This window comes from Tursiops truncatus, chromosome 4, assembly GCF_011762595.2.
Source record: "Tursiops truncatus isolate mTurTru1 chromosome 4, mTurTru1.mat.Y, whole genome shotgun sequence".
NCBI lineage: Eukaryota > Metazoa > Chordata > Mammalia > Artiodactyla > Delphinidae > Tursiops > Tursiops truncatus.
In genome coordinates, this window is record NC_047037.1 from 3,849,012 (window position 1) to 3,866,456 (window position 17,445).

At 39.9% G+C, this 17,445-nt stretch overlaps 1 protein-coding gene across 5 annotated transcripts in view; it reads right to left on the bottom strand.

The window, feature by feature from the left end:
- Positions 1-17,344, bottom strand: part of UBE2E2 (ubiquitin conjugating enzyme E2 E2) — a 360,739-nt gene extending 343,395 nt beyond the window's left edge. Inside the window, exons 1-3 of one of the 5 annotated variants that reach the window (XR_012331277.1) lie at positions 17,119-17,323; positions 11,334-11,517; positions 3,267-3,317 (exon numbers count right to left, since the gene is read on the bottom strand). Coding sequence is in view for 4 of the 5 variants with exons in the window: in XM_073803655.1 (XP_073659756.1) it covers positions 3,267-3,317; positions 11,334-11,509 (227 nt within the window). In the remaining variant the exon portion in view is untranslated. Of the gene's footprint in view, positions 1-3,266; positions 3,318-11,333; positions 11,518-17,118 lie in introns of all 5 variants that reach the window. The other 4 variants (XM_073803655.1, XM_019948609.3, XM_073803657.1 and 1 more) reach the window with 4 other exon arrangements.
- Positions 17,345-17,445: the final 101 nt, after the last annotated feature.

The window sequence follows — 17,445 nt, forward strand, 5'->3', positions numbered from 1 at the left end:
CACAAATTATGTACAATTTTCTATGCCCACAGCCCTACAGACCTTATGATTTTATGAACACAAACTGTTTTCTTAGATATATCATAAAGTTTTGTTGTTAAACATTAATTCTAATATTATAATATAAAAAAAGAATTAATTTTACGCAGCCTAAAAAAAAAAACAGTATTATTGCATTTTTACCTCAAAGACAATAAAAAAAAATGTGAAAAGAAAACCAAAAAATGTATAGGCAGGTGTTTCCTATAAGAAGAAATAATGTAACTTATTGTCAAAATGTTATGTGCATGCTCTTTTAGAAGATTAAGTTTGTTCAAAACCTGAAAAAAAAAAAAAAAAACTTAAACAATACTGCAGTAGAGGATAAACACATGCTAGTTCCTGCAATACAAATCCAAGAATTGCTCACCTGGACATCACATAAGAGATGCACTGAGACTCAGAAGTCCCATCTCTAACCTGACATACACACAGAACTGGGCTGTACTAGCCTCTTAAGTTCCAGAAAATAAGAATAAACCACACTCCAAGTGGAAGGTGACACACACCCACCCTTACTGAGACAGCTAGCAGATAAAATCCTTCTCCATTCGGATTGCCTGAACACACCCATGCTTCCCCACACGTTATCTTTACCTGCGACAGTGAGTTAACAAGTACCCAAGCCACCAAAAAGCAGGGCTGTGAGAGGCACGTGTCCCAGGAAGTGTAACAAAAGGGAATACTTAGGCGACCGGGGATTCTGACTCTATCAGGCAGATGGCTTTAATTACTACACTTCTATAAACTAATTCATTACAGTCAGTAGGACACACATGAAGACAGCACAGCACTTTTAAAAAATCAACCACAAAAGCACTGTTAACCTTGTGCCAAAAACATGCCCAACCAAAATTGTTCTACCTTCTCTTTCTGAAGATAGTGACTACATTCTCATTGAAATATAGATGGGAAGATTTACTATAAACCACAATCAAATATTTGACACCCAAACTCCAAACGCCACAGCAATCCGCTTAATACAAGCACGTGAACGTCTAAGTGAAGCGCACAAGCACGCAGGGAACCTGGGGGTAATCACCACTTCCCAGCCAGCCCCAGCACAGCAGATCCTTTGCCAGGGGGAGCACCACAAACATGAAGGTGGGCATGATCTTGGCGTCTGCATGATCAGTCCAATAACTATTTGGGGGTCAATAAAAGGAGCTAAAGACACTTCACCGATAGTCCTTGCTTCTGAAGCAAATTTAGTTACCCAACCTGCACGTGGTTAAAAGGATTTCATTGCAAATTTCCCAAAGCCAGCAAATCAACCAAACAAGGTATCTTTCCTACAATGTTCTATGTCAATATCTCAATAAAAATGGGGGGAAAATAAAACTAAGTAGGTGCCTTTCCTGAGATTGTCTGAGGGGCTTATTATGTGTGACATCTACATTTTTAAATGTAAAACTATTACATATATTTTGCTTACATAACCAGTAATGATACTTTAACTAAGGCTCAATGAAAAAGTAAATCCCCAAATTTCAGATGACACCATAGTTAAGCTTTTCCTTTTTTACATTAAATAGAACTATGGTTCAATTATTTAAGTTTATTTAAGTAATAATAACCATTATGTAATTCCTTTCACAGACTCTCCAGTTTTCATGCATGTTTACAATATATCGGTTTAATCTAAGTTAAATTATTATTTGTAGTAAGTCAAGGCTAAATTAGACTAATGCATTAGAAAATAATATATGATAGTAAAGTTGCAAACAGTCTAATCATCACATGTTATATGTGGATTTCATTTATCAAAAGTGAGCCTTAAACAAGCTCATCAAAACAAAGCAATTAGTTTATTTTGCCAAGAATCTGTTGTCAAAATTTAAGCAAATAAGTGTATAAACTAAGTTCACATATTTACCAGTTCAGTTGTTTGTAAAAAGGTAACAAAAATAATATATGAGGTAAAACAGTTTATTAAAAAAAAGATTCAAACCATTAAAACAAATATTATCATAAGAAACAAGGGATTTTAGCTTAATTCAAACTGAAGTTTTTCCACAAATCAATCCACTTACACAAATTGGCCACCAAAGCCTAAACAATGATCTGTCATCTGAAACAGCTTCGATGTAACATAGTCTTAAGTGTGACAAAAAAAGTCTTACTATTAAACAGTTTTTCCTAACAAAGAATCATTTGTTCTAGCTGAGTGAAACTTTCTTCAAATGTTATTATTGCAAGTTTATATACTATATATGACTCTCATGTAAAGAACCATATTAAATTCACCACAAACTTTAAGTCTTATTAGAATTTTTCCTACACAAAATAGCTGTCAACTAGCCACAGAGCCATCTGCAAAACTTTCACTTTCACTAACAACCATAGTTGCTGTCTTTGCTTTCATATAAAAACAAAATCAGTGAAATCAGAAATCACACCCAACAACGCACTCAATATTGGAAACCTGCCCTCTCACCTCTGATGCACACCACCACCAATTTAAACGACAAAAACTCCACACTGGCCTGGTTTCAACACTGAGTTCACATCAAAACAGAAAGAATTGTCTTAAAACCGCCAAACAGCCATCTTGCAACTACGGCGCCAGATGCAAGATACTGTTTAAGGTGGGAGATAGTTTCTCTCCTCTTTCCACTACGTACCTGCACGTCATTAATCATTTCTGGGCAAGCACGTTAACTTCCTATAAGTAAACTCAGACCAGAAAGTTGAGGGTATGTGGTCATAAAGGAGAGAGCGTTTTAAATTCAACCTGCCTCCAATCAGCCGTTCTGACTCAGTCACAAGCCATGACGACAAGAAGTAATGTAAACCATGAAGAACACTGTTTAATGTTCCAGCACTTTTAAAAATCAATTTCCAACAGGATAACAATTGAATAATTACCAAATAGCAAATATTTTAGCCATGCTGTTATTGCACCATTGAAGAAGTCATTTAAAACCCTCACGCCTCTTTCACTAAAAGGTGACTGTATTTGTTACCCTATAATTTCACTACCTTATTTTTATTGCGTTACTCTGTTTTTTGGTGACGCCACTCTACCACTGCAGACATACTTGCGGAATATCCCATTTCTGCAGAGACAACCACCACCACTGTCTTCCACAATCATTAAAGTCCAAACCACCATGATGTTTTTACTAACTAATCAGGCTACAACAACAATAGTTGCGCATCAGACCAACAGTTCAATTACCTCTTCCGCAAAAGATACAAATAAATAAAAATCCGTAAGTACTTACCTACAGTTGGGAGGCGGGTCCAACGTAATTTCTGCAAGTTCCTTCTGAATTCTTCAAAATAAAGACAAAGAAAGTTACATTAAAATGTCTTCACTCTTTTAATATTTCATTAAAATTATACTTTTACACTAGTCTTTCCCGTTTGTATGCTTTTAATTTGAAATACTAATACCGTATAAATCATCATATACAATACCAACAAAGTAGTAATTTCTGCCACAGTTTTGACAATGCTCCTACAAAGAGTAATGAGACTGGCCACCATCGGTGCTTGCAGCCTGTGTTAGCAACACTGTAAGTTCAATGAAAACTTCGTTAAGCCACTGCTAACACTAACCAAAATTTCTAGTTTAAATTGGAAACGTTTGCCACACTATTTATGGATCATTCCAACTTCTGCTCTGTACTAGAACATCCCATATAGGATGGAAAAATGATCATATTAAGTTGAATCCAAGCATCCTGACTGAGCCAATCAACTGGTAAAGAAAGGATTATCAAGCTCTCATTCTAACACCCAAAACCGCTATCAAAGTATAAGTGGTATTATTCCCTGAAGCCTCTAGGTTGGAGCAAGTTGAGGCTTTCAAGTTTCAATAAGCCTTACTAGAATGCCTTCATTTTAATGTAACTGCATGAGCTTTGTGCAAAGGGGGGAAAAAAAAGAACTTTTATTTTAAAAACCTGTTTTTGCCCTCATGAGTTATTTTCATCTTTTATTTTTAACTGCACCTAACCCCCTATACATATACAAAGGCTAACAGTGCTACACTGTTTTGTAAGAGTATACTTAGCAACCTTCTATCATTCATGTATTATTAAAAGTAGGCTTTGTTAAGCCTAATTTTTTTTAATTCTCAAAACCATTTCTTCTCCTCTGCCTTGGTTTTAAAATATGAGATTCACTAACTGCTGGATGCCTGCTCTTCTGGTAATGACAGGTGACTAAAAGCACCATAAAAAAATAAGAATTTTAACAAAGACATTTATTCTCAAACAGTTTCATTCTGTGCCTTTTCCAAGACAACCAACGGAAGCTCAGAATTGGTGCAAATCCCCCAGAAGGACTGCCACTAACCTCCCAAATGAAGCGCATGGTCCAGATGTAATGGTCACTTCTCTAAGCCATGTGACTCAGGGTTGGGGAGGCATTATGAAGTAGAGCAAGCCTAACAAATTTAAAGCCAAAAAACCTATTAATTCTGCTACCCCGTTAATTGAGGACTCTTGGGCAAAAAGACTGCTCACACCTGCTCCCTCTCTTTAGGCCTCAATTTTCTCTCCTATAAAATGAAGAGGTTCTAACTAGGACAAATTCCATGACCTCTTATCGTTAGAACATATGATTTCCTTCTAATATGGACTCTGTGATGTGTTTATATGCATTTAAAGTACATATGGTCCAGAATTAAATAAGAGAAATCTCAAAGATCTGATACCCTTCGTAGATTTCACACAAAAATATAAATAAAACAGGCACTTGAAAACAAAATGGGTAAGTCCAGGTTAAAGACAGCAAACTGAGAACACACACATTCACCTCCCTCTCCTTCAGGACCCCATGGTAATGGGGGGGGAGCAGGTGGAGATACAGAAAATGCAAAAAGGAATAAACAGCAAAGAGAAGGCGGTGGTCACCAAAGGAGGAGAAATTTCAGTGTATTTCTGGAAGACAAAGCAGATGGGTGTAGATCAAACAGGTTGAGTTGGTCAAGAGGGGACTGCGGAGTACATAAAGATTAAAAAAGACCTACTATTCGGGGAGCGGGGAGAAAGACAGTCAGAAATCCCAGAAGAGATTACATTTTCTGCCTAAGAAAATCGTAGATCGAACAGGAAGGAAACTCAAACGTAAAATAATTTTAATCATGTAACAGATATTAAGGCATAAAACAGAAAGATTTGACCTATTTCACCTAAATGCTATGACTCACTGGGGAGCCCTGAGATCATAACACTGGACTTAGAGGAAATCTAATCCTAACACCGTGTTTGGTGTGGCACTAAATATTTAGGTAAACGTACAGACAGTTTATTGGCCTTTTACTTACAGATAAAGCACAGAAGACAGGTTGTAGTTGCACTACACAATGAAAACGTTACTAACCTTGAAGATGTGAAATTGGGTGTAGCTAATAGAAACCAACAAAAAGTGGATGGGGGGCTGTGAGTAGATGGAAAGAAGAAAAAAGGTACTAATATCCCCATTTTACAAACTAGGGAACCAAGGAATACTGTTGAAATGTGAGGGAATAAGAAATAGTGGCTTAACTATATTATTTAGTTTAGAAAGACAACCAATACTCTTTCTTTTAAATATAACTATCATTAACCGGGAGGAGGGAAAAAAAAGAAAGCAGGTGAGCAAGCTACATCCTCAAATTTCATAGCAAGGAGACAAAAGATATTATTTAAGTTAACAATTCAACAAGCAGGTATATGCATAAGATTTAGGGTTGTGCAGAAAACCAGAAGCAGGACAAACCAGAGACAGCTAAAGGAATGCAACTGGGACAGGGAGAGTGTTTCAACAGAAAACTGTTGCTTTTCATTAAAAATGTCTCTGTGCTGTTTAATCTGTTGCCAGAAACATGAATAACTTTCATAAAATTTTTCTATTTAAGTACAGTTGATTTACAATATTGTGTTAGTTTCAAGTGTACAGTAAAGTGATTCTGATATATACATATATATATACGCACATACCTATATGTGTGTGTGTATACACATATATATACTTTCGTTTTTATTCTTTATTTTATTTTATTTTATTTTATTTTATTTTGCAGTACGCAGGCCTCTCACTGTTGTGGCCTCTCCCGTTGCGGAGCACAGGCTCCGGACGCGCAGGCTCAGCGGCCATGGCTCACGGGCCCAGCCGCTCCGCGGCATGTGGGATCTTCCCGGACCGGGGCACGAACCTGTGTCCCCTGCCTCCGCAGGTGGACTCTCAACCACTGTGCCACCAGGGAAGCCCTATACTTTGTTTTTAAAATAAGAGGACCAAAAGAACAGGCATTCAAAAGAGTATGCTTAAACTGTCAAAGAAAACTATTTTTAACATAAAAGAACTTCTTTGGGATCTTCAAATAACTCATCTTGCTTTATACTTATACTGTCCCTTTTGGTTTAAAAAATTGATGTCATAATTTTGTCACATAATTCTATAATGGAACTTGAAACCCCTCCAGATATCTATAATTCTAAATCTAATCATTCAATACAAAAAGCAATTTATAAACTTGCAATTGATAAACCTGACAATTCTGCGCAGGGAGTCAATATACTATAATATATTTGGAGCCACTGCTACCAAAGAATGGCTGTATTTCTCCTGACAGAAAAGATTATACGAAGAATTGCTATTTAAACGGTTGCAAGACGTCCTGCTGTTTTCAATAACAGCAATTCAATTCTATCTCAAAAGTTGTAATCATGGTATGTATTAAGTTTCTCAGTCTTGACACGCGGGGTAAGGAAGGCAGCTATTTCAGGCACTGTCCCTTAGGGTGACGAAAAATGAAAAAGTATCAATAATTCACACTTACCGTGTACCTTTTACATGATGATCTTAGGCTATTAAAAGTGAATTAAATAAATCTCACAGAATTTTCTAAGTATTACCGTTTTATCAGTCCCCATTTAGGAAACTAAGGTTAGTAACTGTACACTGGTAAGGTGAAAAGACAAGCAATTATCTTGCTAAGTCAAATAAACAAAAAGACCTCTCCTCTCTCTTATCAGAACTTTTAAGACAAAATCCTTTCTTGAGACATAAATCAACTAGACAATTGCCTAACTCGAATTTCTGTCCGGCAGTGCCACTTCCTTAGTCGTTATGATACAGAAGTCAGTGACTGCACATGGCTACGGAGTCAAGTCAGAAGCAAAATGCAGACTAAATTTCAGCTTGTAAGACTTCACCCAATACCTTAAATGTTCCAGGAATGGTAAGAGTATTGCACGTGACTGTCATCTGCTAGAAAGAAAGGGGAGTGGAGGACGGGGGCCACAATCATGATTCATTCAGCCTTGACTGAAGAAAACGGCACCAAAACGACAAAAATGGAGGCAATATGAAACATTCATTTTAACACCAACATATTGGACTTATGGTTCAGAAAAATGAAGCGGTGTATAGGTACTGACATGTTTAAAACACAAACATATTTTAGGCTAAAGAAAATTCACTAACTTACTCATGCCAAGCAGGACATGAATATATGACATGGGGATTCGCAAAGGTGTTTGCTTAACAGTTATTATTTTAAAAAACCTTCATCCACTTAGATGACTTTCTATATTCCCCTACCGTCTGCATTCCTCAAAACCTTCCAAAATGAACTCATTCTCAAGAAGAAAACATCATGCAACTAATTACTAAAATTTTTTATATCTCAAAGTAGTCTCTGAATTAACCCAGAAAACACAGAGCCATTGCAAGCAATAAACCCAGAGTTTACTTCTGAATGGTGATACACATCACGCACCTGTGAATCCAAAAGACCACTGATTCTTAAGACACCCTAAATTAATGACTGTGCGCATCAACTGTAAGATGCATCCTGATTTCAGGAACGTTAAAAAGTTTTTAAATGCACATTCAGAATCAAGAAAATACAATAATCATGAAAGATTATCTATAAAGAGTATTACTTCATTCTTATGTGGAAAACAAACTTAGATGAGCCCATATAATAAAAGTTCACATTGGAATACATGTACACTGAAATCAACCTAACAAAAATTTAGAGTCTAAAGCTAAGTATCATCCCTAGGACAGTATTATATTGTATCCAGTAAAATCACAATGTCCACTCTGAACAAAGGTAGCATGCAATAAATGTGATTTAAAATTCACATTTACAGGGACTTCCCTGGTGGCGCAGTGGTTAAGACTCGGAGCTCCCAATGCAGGGGGCCCGGGTTCCATCCCTGGTCAGGGAACTAGATCCCACATGCATACCGCAACGAAGAGTTTGCATGCCACAACTAAGGAGCCCGTGAGCCGCAACCAAGGAGCCCACCTGCCGAAACTAAGACCCGGTGCAACCAAATAAGTAAATAGATAAATAAATATTTTTAAAAATTCACATTGACAGTACAGTCAATTCAATGAAGAGCTCAAAATAGATGTTTTATTGAATTGACTAGTCCATTTAATGAAATCATCAAAATTTGTTACTTCAGGCATAGTCCAACTACAAATAAGACAAATATATATATACAAAACAAATATAATTAGAGGTATAGCAAATATACCAAGAGTGATACAGACGTTATCGAGAGAACAGACCGTGATAAGAGCATGCCAATTTTTTAAGAAACAAATTCAAGCCAAAGAGGAGCAAAAATGCATCAAAGAAGTAACTAAAATCTCCCTCTTAACTCTGAAGAAGACAGGAATTAATTTTTACCATAGTTTAAATAAAATTCCCAGGAATTCCCTGGTGGTCCAGTGGTTAGGATTCTGCACTTTCAGTGCTGGGGCCCAGGTTCTATCGCTGGTCAGGGAACTAAGATCCCACAAGCCGTGGAGCACGGCCAAATAAGTAAATTTCCCATTTAATATTTTCTGTATCCAACATTACTTTTCTGTAATACCTGAAAACTGAAGTTTTTTTTCAAGAAAACATGTTTTCTACACCTAATTATTAATTCTACAATTAAAGCACATTTTATGCAATTGAACATCTATGTGCAAAGTACTTTTCTTGAGTTACTATAAAAATCTGAGTTTTTCTAGTTTAACAAACAGCGTTAAGTCCTCAGAGTTTAACATATACCTCATTTTCCTAAAGTTTATCAAATGGACTTGGAGAAATATCACTGCAGACTTTAACTGGCTGTGAGGACGGGACCGTTATTATCCCCATTTCACAGAAGATAAAGCTGAGGTCTAGAAATGTTAAACTATGCATCTAATATCACAGAGAGACTAAATGCCAGAACCTAGAATCAAACCCGGATCCAGATGATTAACTCTGGCTCACAAAAGGACACTATTTGGAAAAGACGTCTCATCTGAATAAAAATCATTTATCAATAACAACAAGTTAGAATTTTATTTTGAAACTGCCTCTAACTTGGATCTTCTGAACACATTAGTACTGGGACTCTAATCTCCACAGAAGATCCAACTCTTACAACAAACTCAAGATCTAAGGCAGCCAGTAAAAAACTATCGTGACCCTATTACATTAGGCACTGTGGTGAATTAAAGATGTTAAGTCCCTGCGCTCATGAGTCCCAATGTTTTCCTCAGTTGTTGGAACTTAAGCAGAGACGGTGGGGGGAACAAAATTAACTTCACTATCAACTAAACTGGGGAAAAGGAAAAGGGAAGAATTAAGTTTTTTGTGTTGGGTTTTTTGGGGGTTTTTTTGCTTAAAAAATTAGCAGTGAAGCAGCATTTTTTTATTTAAAACAAATAGTAAATGACTAAGTCACTTCAGACACTGTCCTGTAAACCACCCAGAGACCGTCTAGAGGAAGGTCATCAATCACAGTTTGAAAACCACAGATTCACAAGAATATATCTGTCAATGGAGGGATTTTTTTCAGCCAGGAAGCAACTCAAAAGACCCTTCTTACTCTCAGCAGTGCAGTAATACCAATTGCTATTATGAGCCAATCAGACACTGACTGATTAGTGTTTCTCCATTTACATGGGCCACAATCTGTACTTGAGTACCTCCTACCCACCCACACCCACCTCCTTTCCTTCATCTAAACGCCCTATTTTCTCCATCCCCACCTTCCTTATCCGCTCTAACTCCACCCGCACTTCTCCACAGCAGGGCATTTTGTGTTGCCACCAGGTCCACCAGCTGAGGCCTCCTGGATTTGTGGTGTGAGAGCAGAAACAAACTGAACCCTTTCCCCATGCTGGCATATTCGCGTATAGAGAGGCTCGAAGGTTTAAAGTTCAAGGCTACCTGACTGTCACACAGCTCTTTCAACAGAGGTCAGGGATCAGCAGCACACGTCTGGAAAAGGGAAACTGAGTACCCTAGTCCCTTGGAGCAGGCAGCTCACCGCGTACCATCACTCAAACACCTCTCCCTAGAAAGTCACGTCCTGCCAGGGGCCTGAGAAGGTTCTTCCCAATCCTGTGGACCGACTAGGCCAGAGAGAAACAAGGTCCACTAGCCCGCATGGTTTATAATCTTTGGGATGGGTTCCCCCTAACTCATACTACCGAGTAAAGTATAAAGCTACCATTCAACATTCAGACATGCCACTATGCCTAAAATTTAGACTGCTTTCCTTTACACTTCCTATTTGATATAAAAATGGTATTAAAACAAGAACAGTACATCACAGGACCAGGCAAGATTCTACTAAATTCAATTCACCTTTAAATTATTTACCAAGAGATATTCTGCAACGTAACAATATTAGAGCAGATTTGCCTGCTGAGTCCAATGACATGCCAATCATCATAAGCAACTGATGTGGCAATAGGGAATCACTCAAATATCTTCCTTCCAGATCTAGCTATTCTCTGGAGAAAAAGAAAATCTGTATCAAGACTGAACCACTGCCTAATATGATGAAACCAAGATGCATTTGTTACTAAACTCCTGCATTTCTCACTTTACTAACAGGGAGTAGCAGGAAATACAGTACCATCCAATAACTATTTCAATGGACTCCCACTCTTTATTCTCTGCTACTGAACAGAATAAAATATTAATGGTCAAGGAACCATAAATCAAATCATCACACTTTTACATGCATTTTCCTATACATACTCACCTAACAATACATAAACACACACACATGCACACACACGCGCGCGCGCACACACACACACACACACACACACACACACTATGTATATGTACTTTATAAATTTGCCACGCTGTTTAACTGACTTTAAATACCAAAAAGTTCATATTGCATACAGTTAAAACCATGAAAAAGAAGTAATCTTGAAGAAGAAAGAAAAGTCCATGAACTTCATGGTCCACATCCCAGATAAATGACTAAATGCAAGAGAAAGATAGAACTTAAGATGATAAATTGATACGAAAACCAAAGAGGTTACAATAATTGAGGTACCTTTTAGCACTAGTTGACAATTTAGCAGCTGTTTTGCTGGATATTTTTCCCTCCTTTTTCTTGGGCTGAACTTGCTCTCTTTCTGGCTCTTGCTGGACACTTTCACGTTGGTCTCCATCAGAACTTCCTCCACTAGTGCTTGGACTGTCATCAACTCTTTGTGCCTCAGTGGACATTTTAGATCCTGGATTAGAGAGTTAAAAATCATTTATTCAGTTGTGGGAGGACTGCAGTAAGGTACCTCAAGAAGAGAGAGACAGTGAATCTTAGAGGAACCAAGGAAAGCTCACTATAAAATGAATGACTTGGTCACTTTACAAAACAGCTTTGGGAGTTGCCAAAACTTTTCTTTCATCCATTCAAAGTGTACTGAGGAGGGAAATGAAAACATACAAAATATATACACAAAATGCTCACAGCAACATTATTCATAGAACCAAAAAGAGGAAACAACTCAAATGTCCACTAACTGACGAAGAGATAAACCAAGTGTGGTATATCCAAACGATGAACTATTACTCAGCCACATAAAGGAATGAAGTATAGTATCTACATGTTACAACATGGATGAACTTTGAAGACATTATGCTAAGTGAAAGAAGCCAGTCACAAAGGACCTCTAACTGCATGATTCCATTTATATGAAACGTCCAGAATAGGTAAATCCACAAAGACAGAAAAGTCAGTAAGCGACTGCCAGGGGCTGGGAGTGAGGGAAGAATGGGAAAGGGCTGCTAACAGGTGCAAAGTTTCCCTTTGGGGTGATGAAATGTTCTTAAATTAGATAATGGTGATGTTGTACAACTCTAAATATTCTAAAAACCACTGAGTTACACATTTTCAAAGAGTGAATTTTACAGTATGTGAATTACACGGCAATAAATCTGTTAGCCAAAAAAACCTGAGGGCCTACTGCCCAACAGGCACTCTGCTAGGCCCTTTGGTCCCACAAGCATGAGAAATCTGATCCAGTGGGTAAGCCAACTTGCTAAGGGCTGTAACAGAGGTTAGTAAAAACAGCCGCAAGAACAGAGGAATGGGGCACACTTTCGCACCAATATCACGTGAATACATCCTCTGGGCTGGGCTAAGGTTAAAATCCTCTAAACCAGTCAATTGTTTGAAGTAACCTTTGTGATAACAGAAGAACACAGAGGCCTCCATGACTCTAGATAAAAACTGAGCCGTATCACAGTGCCAGCGCCGATCCAACAATACACCAAGCAACCACGTTTCACAGGAGATGAAGGCTTTATGGAAACAATGAAGGGTTCTTTCCCCCCCCACCCAAGTCTGGATGAAATATCCCTCAAGGCTTTCAAATTCCCCGTGCCCGGAGTTCATGCTCCACAAGCAACTCTGATTACCAACTCAATTTCCTCAATACCTTGGTACACAGGTACTGTAAGTTGTTACAACCTAGATAACACCAAAAAAGTGCCAGTCCTCTTCACAACTGTCATTCTATCATAATCAATTTCTGAGTTTGAGCACCATGAATACATCCCTTGTGACCCAGCTAGGTTAGAGTTTACTGACAAGTCCAAAACCAAACTGACAAAACCCACACCCAGACTCTCAACGATGTTACTGTCACCTCATAACCACTTGAGATGGTGCAGCTACCTTCTGAGGTACCTCTGCCTTAAAAAACAAAACTACCTTTAAGAAGTGACATTAGGGGCTTCCCTGGTGGCGCAGTGGTTGAGAATCCGCCTGCCAATGCAGCGGACACGGGTTCGAGCCCTGGTCTGGGAAGATCCCACATGCCGCGGAGCAACTAAGCCCATGCGCCACAACTACTGAGCCTGCGCTGTAAAGCCTGTGAGCCACAAGTACTGAGCCTGCGCGTCTGGAGCTTGTGCTCCGCAACAAGAGAGGCCATGACAGTAAGAGGCCCGCGCACCGCGATGAAGAGTGGCCCCCGCTCGCCGCAACTAGAGAAAGCCCTCGCACAGAAACGAAGACCCAACACAGCCAAATAAATAAATTAATTAATTAATTTAAAAAAAAGAAGTGACATTAACAACACAAAATATACCTTTAAGAATCACAGATAAATGGGACAAATTCCTTTTGAAAAAGATACTATGTTACTCTCAATCAAATCAGGACTTGAAATAAAACTGTATTTGATAGATCGAGAATAAGAATCAATACGTAAAAGAGAAACACCTCAAATAAAGCACTGTTTTTTATTACTATAATCGGTCCAAATGTATAGCTAGCTGACAATGATTAAAACTCATCATCACCAAAGATTTAACTTGTAGCTTGCTCTAAATCAAAGTGATTTCCTAATACAGACCTTTAAGTGGTTGAAATTCGTATGGTAACACAAACCAAAAAGCACTGCAAGAGAACGGAGGAATCAGGAAGTACAGGGGGTGAAGAGTCAACAGAAATTCCTGAACGTCTTCAATAAGACAACAGGCAAACACAGCACCACCACCCTCTCACCCTCAACGGCCCCCTCCTCCATGCAGCTCTGAAACACACAGGGAACCCTGACTGCTTTTCTCTCTACCCTGTAAATGGAGAGCATGGGTCTCCACAGCCGTGACATCTTTTATGAGCACTAAAGTCACTTAATAGAATCCTGAAACACACAGGGAACCCTGACTGCTTTTCTCTCTACCCTGTAAATGGAGAGCATGAGTCTCCACTGCCGTGACATCTTTTATGAGCACTAAAGTCACTTAATAGAATCCTGAAATTTTATATCAGTATGTTTCACATCTAGCTCTAACCGTCCTAACGTATTTCTTGCTTTTTTTTCCTTTCATTGCTATTTCACTTAAATTCTCACCCTTGGATTTAACACTGATTTCTTTTTTCAGCTTACTTCTTTCAGTAAAAAAAAAATATCAGAAGTTGAAAACCTTATAAGTATGTATATAAGAGCATGTTAGATAGAGCAGATGTGCATGCGAGTAAGAAAGAGAAGAATTCTCAGAGAAAGGCCCTCAGACACAGCAAAATGCTGCTGGCAATATTTTGAGATATGTGAAATGAGTGAGAAATTATTTTATACGTCTTAAACCAGAAGCAATCCATTATATGACAAACATATGGAAACCTACGTAAAATTCTTTTTTACTGAAACTCCAGCTTCAGTTTAATAAACTATGCCTAGAAATTCAGTTGTATATTACATTAGTTATAAAGCGACACGTTCATCTTAATAATTTTATTTATGTGTAACTACATAATATCTAATAATGCCACAAGTATATATAATTACTTAAAAGACTACTCAATGATATAATCTGAGCCATAATCTGAAACCCAAATTTCAGAAACTGCTCCAGAATATCAGAAGACTAAAATTAGTCTCACTAGAGAACTATTAAAATACCCAAATAGATGTATAATTTCTACAGTTTCACAATAAAGAAAAAAGATTATTTCCACTTTGGACCTAAGATACCTTATTTTGTCCAAATCTTAACCTACAGATGATAAATTTGCTCAAGGCCACGAATAACCACTATAGAAACTTGTAGAAACAAAGTTTTCATATCTTTTTCAAATATCAAGAGTAAGGGGAAATTCTGTGGCTGTTGGTTTTTGAATGCCTGCTTACGTAAAAAGTATGGGGAAAAACTAAGTGACAACTAATCTTTATGAAGAAAAAACTGTCTATAAGCATTTTAATTAGTTACAAGACTGGTGTTTTGTCTCTCTAAAGTACAAATGAATGAAACTTCCTGAATTAAAACTCTCTAAATGTTATCTTCTAAATCAGCGCTTTAAAATCATCTATTAATATTAATTCCTAAATAGCTAATTTGATCCAATTATCTAGAGTGAAGATGAACTTGAATCCCGCCGTTATAAACATAGAGCTACTCTTCCATGATAGTTTCAAAGATATTAAGATACTTAAATTTTTGTCTTGTACTCAAAGTAAAACTTGGCTTCTAAACATAAAATAGTAAAGTAGAACTTTCCTCAAATGCGGGTTATATTAAGAGTTTAGATATCCTTCTTTCTTCAACACACAAATTACCTAAACCTGTATTAGCAATGTACTCCATATTGTAAATTACAGTCTTGGAAATTAGCAACATCCAAAATGAAACTCACATGTTCCATAAAAATGAAATGATTTGGTTATAAATATTACTGATAACGTAAAAACAACCATAGTCACTCCATAAATCCGGATTACTGTCCAGATAAGCCTTATAAGTGTACCTCATCGTATAAAACTGCAAAAGCAAATGTTCCTTTGAGCTTTTACAACAGGAAAACGCGTAATTCTGTCATCTGATTTCTTGCTATTTGTCTTCCCACTCACGTTTCCAAACTTTTCTAAAATGTAAAATAATTTATATTTTATGCAGAATATCGAGCAATAGCCAGCTTTGCACTTACCTGCAGAGATATTTATGCACGAAATAATCGTGGAACACCAAAGTTTTGAGGAAAAGGTGCTATGTCCTGGAGGGGACCACCTTTCTATAATGGGCTATGACATTATATGAAAACCCTCCGTCATTGGCATCAGCCCACATACAAAACTCTAAACAGCCAAGGAGCATCCAAACTGAGTAAACACAAATATTTAGATTCCCAAGGTCCAGACTGAATTACCACCTATTCAGAAACATACATTTTTAAGAATCAGGGATTTTAAAGCAACAACAACAACAACAACAAAAAAAAACTAAGAAGAACTTAATATCTTTCTGAAAGGCGAGATACTCTTAAGGTAAACCCTAGCATTTCCTTTTGTACTCTTAAATAGAAATATTTGAGTAGACGCTCAAGAATACAGAAGGCAAAACGATGAATCTTGAAGACATGCAAATAGGTCTAACAGCCACCGAGCACAGGATGAGGTCTTTCTAAAGCGGCCTTAATTTCCTTAAGGGAAGATGGATTGGACATTTCTGGTCGGTCGTGGGAAAAAAAACACAAGAAGCTACGCTTTATCTTCATTAGAAATGGTAAAGGGCAAAAGGATCAAAACACTAAGAGAGAAGAGAGAGGGAGGGGGGAGAAGAAGGGGAGGGCGGGGGGAGAATCCAGTTTCGAACCAGGCCAGTGGGAGCTGCAGAGAAGAGGTTGGAGAAAAATGGGCTTGGGCTCCAAACTGTGACAAGCGCTGGGCTTCACAAAAGACCAGGACAACACACACTCCACACCAGGGCAAACACAAACACACCCCACCGGGTCTCCAGGCGGGCCCCGGGGGGGCCAGACCCTGCACTCGCCCGGAGAGACACCATGTGCTGCAATTATGCAATTAGTGAAAATAGCAGAAGACCGAGCCGGGCACTTTCCACCGTGACATTTATCCTGTACTTTTGCAAAGACTTACTTCCAGGATGCGGCTGGAGAGGGATGGGGAACCGAGAACGGAAGGGGGTAGAGGATGGGCAGGGAGGGAAGAGGCAGGAGGAGGGGTGGATGGGGAGGAGGGGGAGGGGTGGAAAGGGCGAGAAACCGGGGCAGGAGGCTCGCGGGAGGGGGCGCGGGGACGGGGGCACGCGGGGCGCGGGGAGGGAACCGGGTCGCGAGCGGCGCCGAGGGGAGCGGGGGGTCGGGGCGGGGGCCCAACGGGTACCTGAGGGAGGGGCGTCCGCGCAGGTCGCGAGCTCGAGCCCCAGCCCGGGGAGAGGAGTCAGCGGAGGCGCGGGGGAAAGGGGCGCGGAGGAGGCCCCGGTGACGGGATGTCCCCTCGGACCGTCCGGTCACCGAACCCGGACCCGCGCACCGCGCACCGGACCGCCCGGCCACGCCTGTCCCCGCCGCGCCCGCGCCCGCCCGGACTCACCCCCGGCGCCGCCGCCGCCGCCGCCCCGGCCGTTCCAGCTCCGGCTCCCGAGGCTGCTGCCCGCGGCTGTCGCTGTGGCCGCCCCTGAGTCCTGAAAAGTGGAGCCACCGCCTCCGTGAGCCGCCGCCGCCCGGCCGTCCGCGCGCGCGCCCGCGACTGCGCGTGCCCGCGTGCCCGCCCGGGAGAGACCGCGAGAGCGCGAGTCCCACGTCGGCCCGCCGCGCCGCGCGCCTCCCTGCCCCCTCCCCGCTCCGCCCCTCCTCCGCGGGCGCGCGGCCGCGAGGGGGCGGCGGCGGGCGCGCGCACGGCGGGGCCCCGCGGCCGGGC